The following is an 11,776-nucleotide window of genomic DNA, read 5'->3' as shown; positions in this document are numbered from 1 at the left end:
GGAAAGAGAACAAATGGGTTACGTAAATAGGAAGGCAACTTTTGTTTTCTCCCATAATTTTTTTTCCGGTTTAACCAAGAAGGACCAAATTTGAAAATGGTTAAATTCTTTTTGTTTTTAAATATTTTGTTTCTTGTTTCCTAAGAAAACTCGAATGTTCATTAGGAAGAGCAAAATTGTTTCTTAGTAATTTATTTTATTTTATTTTTACATTTTTTTTTCCTTTTGAAACAAAATATATTATGTAAAACCTTATAGTAGTTTTATTTGCTTTTAATTAACGAATTTCTCATGTATATAAGTCCCATGTTTTTTTTAAATATAGAATTGTTTTTTCTGCCAAAAAAAACGAGCATCTTATTACTTCGTTTTAAATTAAATTTTAATATGTTGGCTTTTTTTTTATTCAAGGTACATATCGGTATATATATTTTATTTAATTCGATGTGTAGAATATAGAAATGGAAATGATGAATATGTAAAATATTAGGAGCTATTAATTATCTCTACAAAAACGTTAGAAAAGCTTACGACTTTGTTACAGTAATTAAAGATTAAATTTCTTAGTAATCACTCATAAGGCATTGATGTAGAAATTCGATAACTACTTGCAAAAAAATTCAAAATTGTCGCCCGACCGAATCTTCATCCATATGCGTATAATAAGGGTCGGACATTTATATTTTTACATGTTTATTTTTTATTTTAAATGATTTAATCGATTTTCGGACTAATTTGTTTTGGATTGAACTTTCACTAAACCAAATTTTATAAAACTTAATTTTTAGGGACATTTCTCATTTTTTATATAATTTAATTTGATTCGAAATTTTATTAATTAAAAAATCGAAATAATTTGTTACACACACACATACATACATACATACATACATATATAATACAATATGATGTTTGACTGTATATTGTTTTAGTTGAGCTTCGATGGGTCATGTTCACCTAATTTTCCTTATATCTTTATAATATATTATTTGCAATAATAGATCCAAATTTGTATGATTTAAAATAACTTAATTAAAGCATGGAGTTCTTAATTTTTATTTTATTTTATCTCTTGAACAGTCATGTTGTTATCTTTCACTTCGTTTATTGTTGTTGACTGCATTTTTTTTTCCAATATAATTTCAGCCTTAGGAGTTACTATGAACAAAGAAAAAAATTTAGGATAAAAAAAATTAAACTTATTCGCAGTGTGAAAAGTGTTTTAAATTTCCTCGGAGACGCCATTGTTGTGCTCTCGTAGTTTCTCTCTCAGTCGCTCTCTGAGACGTCAGTTTTAACACACAGAGAATCTTTCCTTTGAATTCACTCTTCCCCATCGAATTTAGGAATCTCCCGACATAGCCAAAATCCAAAATCCCTTTCACCTGTTTCCGACGAACAACATCTCACCTAATCTCTCTCTCGCTCAAAAAGATCTGAAATTTCAAATCGCCCTTCAATGTTCTTCTCGAATTCCTGCATCTGATCCAACAATGGTAGAACCCCTTCACCCGCACCGAATCGAACCCAGGCGATTCTTCTCCTCCTTTGTCTCCTCCCACAAATCCCTCATCACCGTTTTCTGGATCGCCACCTTCGTTTCCCTCTTCCTCTGGCAATCCGGTGGCCTTGTCGGCGATGGTGGTCTCCGCCGCGTCGGAGGTGGGTTCTCGGTTCTCTGGTGGACGCCGACCGCTGCAGCCGCCGGTGGGTTTCCGCGGCTGAGGCATAAGTCCTTCAATCTGACGGACTTCGGGGCTGTCGGCGATGGCGTGACGATGAACACCGAGGCCTTCGAGCGCGCCATTACTGCGATCTCTAAGCTTGGAGGGAGAGGCGGTGGTCAGCTCAACGTGCCTCCGGGACGATGGCTGACGGCGCCGTTTAACCTAACCAGTCACATGACGCTTTTCCTCGCCGAGGAAGCTGAGATACTTGCCGTGCAGGTTGGTTTTTCGTTTTTTCTGTTCATGAATTCATGATTTTCACTGTGGAAGATGATTCTAAGAATACCCACTTGCTTGAATTGATGCTTCTTTCTTGTGTGTATCTGCATCTTGCCCAGTTCATGGTTTGGTTTCATCTACGATTCCATGATTTTCACTCTGGAAGATGATTCTAAGAATGCCCACTTGCTTGAATTGATGTTTCTTTCTAGTTTGTATTTGCATCTTGCCCAGTTCATGGTTTGGTTTCATCCATGATTCCATGGTTTTCACTCTGGACAATGCTTCCAAGAATGCCCACTTGCTTGAATTGATGTTTCATTCTCGTGGGTATTTGCATCTTTCCCAGTTCATGATTTCAACTATGATTTCATGATTTTCACTGTGGAAGATGAATTCTAAGAGTGCCCACTTTCTTGAATTGATGTTCCTTTCTCGTAGCTATTAGCATCTTTACCAGCTCATGGCTTCATCTTTCTCGAATTGAAAAGTCTATGCTCTTTCATGTTGGGTCTTGACAGCTTAGTGGGATGAGTTTAGAGTTAGCAATTGTTACGCAAACTGAAGCAGAAGATCGAGTTGCTAAATGGTTATGAACTTTAGAACAGATCCATCAAGAATCCGTATAACCTTCAGATGTTGACTATTATGTATCTTGAAGCAAGTATTCCCTTTTGATTCCGAGTTAGATAAACTAAAGTTTGATTTCTGATTTCTATTCAATCATCAAAATCTATGCCTGAGTTTAAACTAAAGTTGAATTGAAGCTCTCTTTCTACTTCAGGGCATTGATTTCCTTGTTCTTGAAAATTTTCTCTTTTTCTATTCATTTTGGTCCGACCTTGAAGGCGATAACCGAGTAACCATGAAATTCAATGATTCTATGGTGCCTTTTACAGATTTGAATGGTGTAATCTGGAAGTCTGTTCAATTCAACAAACTAATGATGGGTGGTTTTTAATCGAAATATCTTCATTATTTGCTATGTTAGAAGCCATTATTTACTTGCATAAGCATGGCTTTCGTTTCTAACGGGACTCGAGGCATTTGTCATTTCCCGTGCATAGATCAAATTCATGCTTGGATCTTGGACATTTTCTTCTTCTTGCTCGTTTCGGTTTTTGAATTTTTTATGTGATCTGATTTTCGTTGCATTGAACGTTCTTAGGACGAGAAATATTGGCCTCTGCTTCCGCCATTGCCATCATATGGGTATGGAAGGGAGCATCCCGGGCCTCGATACGGGAGTTTCATTCATGGTCAGAACCTCAAAGATGTTGTCATAACAGGTCGGTCTTTATTCTCTCTTTGGCGTTTTTTTGTTGGATTTCATCATTGCATGCGCTGAGATTGTCAGACTCCGCTTCGGGTGATCCAAAAGTTTCGGATATCTGATCCAATGAACTCCTAATATATGGTATATAGTCTGAAAAGGTTAGAAATGTTGTATTTAGACTCAGGTTCAGGATCTACAGTATCTGAAAATTATCTCAGATAACTTTCTGGTATCCAGTCAAAATGGACCCAAAGTCGGTAATATCTTGTGAGATCCGAGACATTCGGGTTCGGATTCGGTATCTCAAAAATCTCGGATACCCGACCCGTGCCCACCTCTTGTTAACGTCTCCACAATAACTGGGAAAGGAATCTCTTTTTCTTTGAACTTGCAATCTTGGCCATTAACAAGTAAATTGTTGATTGATGGCCGGTTTTCCGTGGCAAACAGGCAATAACGGTAGCGTCAACGGGCAGGGACAAACATGGTGGAAGAAGTATCGGCAGAAGCTTCTCAACCACACGAGGGGACCATTGGTTCAGATCATGTGGTCGAGTGATATTATTTTCGCCAATATTACTTTGCGTGATTCTCCATTTTGGACACTTCATCCGTATGACTGCAAGAACGTCACGATTACGAACATGACCATTTTGGCTCCCGTGTTCGAAGCCCCGAACACCGATGGCATTGATCCCGGTAAGTGATAGTATGAGTATCGGAATAAATTGATATGAACGATAACCCGAAAATAAAATATTCAAGATGGATTTGGAGGAGTAACTCTTTGCTGTAAAGCTATACAATTTACGAACCTACTGATGGGAATAGAATCTGGGGTTTGATCCGGTTTTCGATTTGGTTTTTTGCTATGAAACTTTTTTTTGTGTGTTTTATCAGATTCGTGCGAGGATATGGTGATTGAGGATTCATATATTAGTGTCGGGGATGACGGAATTGCGATAAAGAGTGGTTGGGATCAGTATGGCGTCACCTATGGACGACCTTCAAAGAACATACTCATCCGCAACCTGATTCTCCGCTCTATGGTTAGGTGAGAATTGCTTTTACTACGGCTTGAAGTAAAAAAACTGAATTCCGGGTATCCCGACTTAACCATATCCAGCTACTATATGAGATGGGATCGGTTTTGGTCATAAGGAAAATCCCGAAAATTGGATTTTCGGATTCGTTAATTGAGTCGAGACGAGTATTACAAGCGGATAGCCAGTAAATTTACCTTTTTTATCCCTAGTTTTTATATGTGATAGATAAACCTAGAGTTCTAAACTGAAATATCTCAAAATTTTAGTTCTGGTTCGGATAACCCAAAAATCCCGGTTACTTATAGGAGCCAACCCCTATTATATGATACTTATTTTAAAATTTTTCGAAATTTCGAATTTGGACCTCAGGTTTGGGTACTATAGTACCCAAAAATTAACTTGGGTACCAGACCAAAACGGGTTTGAATTTAGGTAATATCTCGTGAGACCCTAGATGTTCGAATTCGATAATTCGGAAATCTCGGATAACCCGACCCGTGCTCACCCTTATCTTTACCTCATCTTTCTACAAACCCAGAAGCCTGTTGCCGTATTTCGTGCAAGCAATCATGATTTCACGCAGCTTATCGCTCGCTTCAGGTTTTAAATCCTAAAAGAGTAATGATAACTAAAACCCTCCTCGTTCTTCGTGCGTTTGCAGTGCCGGAATATCGATAGGGAGCGAGATGTCTGGTGGTGTCTCTAACATCACGGTAGAGAACGTTCTGATTTGGAGCTCGAGGCGAGGAGTGCGGATTAAGACCGCGCCAGGACGAGGTGGATATGTTCGGGATATTACCTACCGAAACGTTACCTTTGACGAGCTAAGAGTGGGAATCGTCGTCAAAACAGATTACAACGAGCACCCGGATGGGGGTTTCAACCCTAAGGCCTTCCCGATACTTGAGAACATCAACTACAGCGGAATCTATGGGCAAGGAGTTCGTGTTCCGGTCCGGATCCAAGGAAGCGAAGAGATTCCGGTGAGAAACGTGACGTTCAGGGACATGTCGGTGGGGATAACGTACAAGAAAAAGCACGTTTTTCAGTGTGCTTACGTCCATGGCCGAGTCATAGGTACCGTCTTTCCTTCCCCTTGCGAGAATCTTGATCGGTATGACGAGAAAGAGAGGCTTGTGAAGAGATCCGATTCGCAGAATGTTACAGATATAGACTACGAGATATGACATGACATGACAAGACAAAGATCCGATCTGCTCCCATGTCTTGTCTTGTCCTGTTCTGATCTGGGGAATCTTGTTCAATGGAATCTGTAATATGTACAGAGAATCATTGAGCTGAAGAAGAAACGCCATTGATGACAGGTTCCAATCCAATGAGGGCTTCCAAAATGTGCAATCTGTGTCCAACAAGTGGAGATTTCAGTTTTTTTTTTTTTTTTTTTTTAATGGTTTGGGGATTACAGGAAGGGTGGGATGGGGAAGAAAACGTTGCTTGCGCAACAAGTAAGAAGATGATATTTGGTTTCGATTTAGGGTTTTAAATTTTTGAAATGCTCCCAATTTCATCCTTGTTTACTACGGTATCTGTCTGTCCGCAAGAAAAGCTGATTGGATTCCCATATTTTTTCTGTACTCTGTTCACTTTTTTTTTTCTCAATTTTTTTAATATTAATTTTTATAGATTTTAATTAGAAAATAATGAAATATTCAATATAAGTAAAATATTAAAAAAAAATAGCATGTGATCCTCTTGGATCTGATTCTTACGCTTTTCATGTTAAACGGTCCAATTATGTCATTACGAGTAAAATAAATTTTATTAAATTTACTACAATTCTCATCTATATATAGAATTTGTTGTGAAAAACGAAGAAATATAGAAGACCCGAGAATCAAATCGTTAACTAGAAACCGAAATCGATCGTTTGAGAGACCCGGGAACAAGATTTCAATAATTTTCTTTTCTTGGAATTGTGTACAAATGAAGGAGGGAAATGAGCTATTTATAGAAAATCCGAAGTTACTGTTCACGTATACGTATTTATGAATAGTAACCGTATGGCGGCTAAACAGTAACCGTATGGCGGCGTGAACAGTACCCGGCTGCGTGAACAGTGTCCGGCTGCGTGAACAGTACCGTAGCTTCACTATTCATTTATAACACTCCCCCTTGGAGCTACGGTTAATCAAAATGTATTTGCGTGTCTTATACTGCCTCGTTAAAAACCTTATCAGTAAAACCCCTTGGGATAAAACCTGATAAGGGAAAAAGAGTGCAGTTCCACGCTCCCTCTGTATATCGGATCAAAGGTCTCGTAGATGACGCATTCCAATGTTATGTACATGTTTCTTGAACATTGTTGTCGGTAGAGCTTTTGTGAATAGGTCTGCTGCATTATCACATGATCGTATGTATCTGACTTCAATCTCCTTATTCTTTTCCAGCTCTTGGGTGTATGCAAAGAACTTCGGAGGAATATGTTTTGTCCTATCACTTTTAATATATCCTCCCTTAGTCTGTGCAACGCATGCAGCGTTATCTTCAAATAATATTATTGGAGCTTTATTGGTTGATAATCCACTAGCTGTCTGGATATGTTGAGTCAAAGATCTAAGCCAGACACATTCCCGACTTGCTTCATGTAGCGCGATAACTTCTGCGTGATTAGATGACGTAGCAACCAATGTTTGCTTTTGAGAACGCCAAGCTAATGCAGTTCCATTGATTGTGAAGATATAACCCGTTTGTGATCTTCCCTTATGTGGATCAGATAAATATCCTGCATCTGCAAAACCAACAATTTCTTGTTTTGTACTTTTAGGGAAAAATAATCCCAAATCGATCGATCCTTGAAGATAACGGAAAATGTGCTTAATCCCATTCCAATGCCTTCGTGTAGGATCTGAACTATATCTTGCTAACAGATTAGTAGCAAATGCTACATCAGGTCGAGTACAGTTGGCAAGATACATAAGAGCCCCTATTGAACTTAAATATGGTACTTCAGGACCAAGTGTCTCTTCACCATCTTCACGGGGGCGAAATGGATCTGTTTCAACATTCAATGATCTATTAATCATTGGAGTACTCAGGGGATTTGCCTTATCCATATTGAACCGCTTTAGTACCCTTTTTGTATAATTAGATTGATATAGAAAAATTCCCGTATTCAAATGCTCTATTTGTAATCCAAGACAAAACTTGGTTTGTCCGAGATCTTTCATCTCAAATTCTCCTTTTAAATAGGTGGATGCATCCTGAATTTCACGGGGAGTTCCAATGATATTTAAATCATCAACATAGACAGCAATAATCACAAATCCAGACATCGTCCTTTTTATAAACACACATGGTGAAATAGGATTATTTGTATATCCATTTTTCACTAAATGTTCACTCAGACGTTTATACCACATACGTCCTGATTGTTTTAGCCCGTACAATGATCGTTGTAACTTGACAGCGCATAATTCTCGTGGTTTTGATTTCAATATTTCGGGCATTTTAAATCCTTCGGGGATTTTCATATAAATGTTTGTGTCAAGTGACCCATATAAATAAGCAGTAACAACATCCATGAGACGCATTTCTAAGTTCTTTGAAACTACAAGGTTAATTAGGTATCGAAATGTAATCGCATCCATAACAGGAGAATAAGTTTCTTCATAATCAACTCCTGGTCTCTGTGAGAAACCTTGTGCGACAAGACGAGCTTTATATCTAGCAATTTCATTGTGCTCATTTCTTTTGCGTACAAATACCCATTTACATCCAACAGGAGTAACCTCTTTCGGTTTAATAATGACGTGTCCGAATACATTTCGCTTATTCAACGAATCCAATTCAGTCTGTATTGCGTCTCTCCATTTAATCCAATCTGGTCTCTTTTGACACTCTGAAATGGATCTTGGTTCTGGATCCTCATTTTCATCAATTTCCTTTGATACATTATAAGAGAATATATCATCAATCTCTTTGATTTCTTTTCGACTCCATAATGTACCATTACTGATATAATTAATTGAGATCTCATGATTTTCATTGTCTGTATTTATACCATCATCATAAGGTACTTCATTTCTTTGATTTGGAACGCGTTCCTCCGAATCGAGCATTTCATTTTTCTTGGGCCCTTTGCTCTTTCGGGGATTTTTATCCTTAGAACCAATAGGTCGTCCACGCTTCAGGCGTGCTTTAGAATCGTTTATTACATTTTCTTTCATTTGTTCTTTCGGAATTTCGATTCGAGCTGGGACATTCGCAGCATCTATATATGATCTTGTTACCTTAGTTGTATCTGCAAAAGCATCTGGTAACTGATTTGCAATGTTTTGTAAATGTATGATCCTTTGAACTTCCAGTTCTCGTTGTTTTGCCGGGGGATCAAGATGTGACAATGATGGTGTACACCAATTAAGATCATTTTTAGTTCCCGCCATTCTATCATTTTCTCCCCCTAATGGTGGGAATTCATTCTCATTAAATTGACAATCAGCAAAACGAGCCGTAAAAATATCTCCAGTTTTTGGCTCAAGGTATCGTATAATGGATGGTGAGTCATACCCAACATATATTCCAAGCCTTCTTTGTGGTCCCATTTTTGTACGCTGTGGTGGGGAAATCGGTACATATACTGCGCATCCGAATATTCTGAGATGCGATATATTAGGTTCTTGACCAAATGCTAATTGCAATGGAGAATACTTGTGATATGCACTTGGTCTAATACGAATTAATGTTGCAGCATGCAAAATGGCATGACCCCACACAGAAATGGGAAGTTTCGTTTTCATTATCAATGGTCTAGCAATAAGCTGGAGTCGTTTGATTAATGACTCTGCCAATCCATTCTGTGTATGAACGTGTGCAACTGGGTGTTCAACATCAATACCCATTGCTACACAGTAATCATTAAATGCTTGTGATGTAAATTCTCCAGCATTATCAAGCCTCACTTTCTTGATTGAGTATTCCGAGAACTGAGCCCTTAATTTAATTATTTGGGCTAAAAATCGGGCAAATGCCAGATTACGTGATGATAAAAGACATACATGCGACCATCTGCTTGAAGCATCAATTAATACCATAAAATATCGAAATGGTCCGCATGGTGGATGAATAGGTCCACAAATATCACCATGAATCCTTTCTAGAAATGATGGTAATTCATGCCCGATTTTAGCTTGTGATGGTCTGATTATTAATTTTCCTCTAGAACATGCATCACAAGAAAACTCATCTGATTGAAAAATCTTCTGGTTTTTCAATGGGTGACCATGAGAGTTTTCGATAATCTTTCTCATCATAATGACACCAGGATGACCCAATCGATCATGCCAAACTTTGAACATATCGGTAAACTTCTGGTTTACTGTGGCATATGATTCAATCACATAGATAAATATCCTGCATCTGCAAAACCAACAATTTCTTGTTTTGTACTTTTAGGGCAACCTCGTAATAATCCATATATGCATAAATAATGCGTCTACATTTTGTAAAATAGTTATGTATCTGTGTCATCATTTCTGTTAGTCATAATGTTAATATATATTTTCTAATGTTTACTATGTTGTTTTGTTCTTCAATAGATAATGAGTATGGCTAAATCTGCAAATCGAGGAGGAGATATATGTTTAGCAGATAGTGCTACAACACATACAATACTGACAGACAAGAAATATTTTTCTAGTCTGAAAATAAACAAAGGAAATGTCATTACTATATCTGGAAATGCAAAAATAATTGAAGGCTCCGGAAGAGCCGATTTCATAATGCCAGGAGGAACAAAATTTGCTATAAAAGATGCACTATTTTCCTCCAAGTCCCAAAGAATCGATTAAAGAAGCGAAAGGGAAAGGTGTCGAGACAAATCATGTCATAAACAATTCGGATGATGATGCTGGTGGTGCTAAAGATTTTACACACATGGACCTCGCTGATGGTTTTGCGCATCCTGAAGATGGCGTTGATTATGAATAAAAAGCCATATATATAGTTGTATCGTTTATGTATGTACCTCGAAAATAACCACGTCCTCGGTTATTATAAAATATAACATTCTCTCCAGGGAATGATATATTTTCTGTAACATTTATTTCAGGAAATGGTACAGAACCTGTCGGCCGAGATGCATGATTTTTCATTAGTAATTCATTATTTTGCTCGGCCAAGAGAAGACATGAGAGAAACTCTGAGTATTTTGTATACCCCTTTTCTCGATACTGTTGTTGGAGGATAATGTTTGAGGCGTGCATAGTTGAAAAGGTTTTTTCCAACATCTCATTTTCGCTAACTGTTTCACCACATAATTTCAAAACTGATGTGATTCGGTACATTGCCGAGTTATATTCACTGACAGTTTTGAAATCTTGAAATCTGAGATGAATCCACTCATATTTTGCCTTGGGGAGGATTACCGTTTTTTGATGATCGAAACGGTCTTTTAATTTTTCCCAAAGATCTGCAGGATCTTTGATTGTCAGATATTCCTTTTTCAAATCATCATGAATATGATGCCTCAATAATATTAGTGCCTTTGCTTTATTTTCAGTTGATGCACTTTTCTCTTTAATTGTGGCACCAAGACCTTTTGATTCTAAGTGCAAATCAGCATCCAATTGCCACGATAGATAATTTTTCCCCGATATGTCGAGGACCTCGAACTCGATATTAGCCATTCTTGCCATTATGACTAAACAGAAAAAAAAAAAGCCATATATTAGCTTTATTCATTATCATAGATAATACAACATAACGAAATGCATGATTACATATAAATTGCTATAATTAGTAACACATACACGAGAGGTAAGACGGCAACGCAAATTGGAAACAAAACTGGGTCGGGATTTTTATCAAAGAAAATACCAAACGTTGCTACTACAATTGCTACAACAAAGAAAATTTTAATAAAATCCATCTTGGGAGATTTTTTATTTCGTGAGAGAAGAAGAGAGAAAGATGATTTTAGTGTGAGTTTTTGAGTGAATGGTGGAGTGTATTTAAAGGGTAAAAATTACTATTCATAGCCGTTGGGGAGGAGTCAAAAATTTGAAATTTGATTTTTTTTAAAAAAAAATTTCACCGTTGGGGAAAAAAATAAATTTTGAAAAATTTTGTAATTGATTTTATCAATTTGTATTATAAAACTATACATAAAATAATTTATCAAAACGAATTGTTAAACTATTTTGTAAAATTAATTGGTCATGCTATATATATAATTAACTAATTACTCAGGAAACAAATAATTTATAATTAATATAACGATATATAAAAGAATTTATAAAACTTTAATCGTAAATTTTATTACTAACATATTTTGTTTGTTCAAAACATTTTCTGTATAAATGACCATCAATATTATATATGATAATATTTTGCATGATGAATATTTATAATTTATATAGATTAGATAATATAATTGTTTATATGCGGCGGTATTACCGTATGCAAAAGTAAAATAATTCAGGCGGCATTGTCGTCCATAAAGATAAAACAATTTAGGCGGTACGACCGTCCATAAATAACACAATATTTCA

At 36.8% G+C, this 11,776-nt stretch overlaps 1 protein-coding gene across 1 annotated transcript; it reads left to right on the top strand.

Annotated features, from left to right (window-relative positions):
- The first annotated feature begins 1,229 nt into the window (after positions 1 to 1,229).
- Positions 1,230 to 5,859, top strand: LOC104810991 (probable polygalacturonase). The gene is made up of 5 exons (XM_010537501.2): positions 1,230 to 1,946; positions 3,115 to 3,235; positions 3,673 to 3,921; positions 4,123 to 4,276; positions 4,930 to 5,859. The coding sequence occupies exons 1-5, from the start codon at positions 1,494 to 1,496 to the stop codon at positions 5,453 to 5,455; spliced, it is 1,503 nt and encodes a 500-aa protein (XP_010535803.1). The 5' UTR covers positions 1,230 to 1,493; the 3' UTR covers positions 5,456 to 5,859.
- The last annotated feature ends 5,917 nt before the right edge of the window (positions 5,860 to 11,776 follow it).

This window comes from Tarenaya hassleriana, unplaced genomic scaffold (assembly GCF_000463585.1).
Source record: "Tarenaya hassleriana unplaced genomic scaffold, ASM46358v1 Cleome19, whole genome shotgun sequence".
Taxonomy (NCBI): domain Eukaryota; kingdom Viridiplantae; phylum Streptophyta; class Magnoliopsida; order Brassicales; family Cleomaceae; genus Tarenaya; species Tarenaya hassleriana.
Note: the sequence above shows the minus strand (reverse complement) of the source record. Positions and strands in the feature narration are given on the sequence as shown.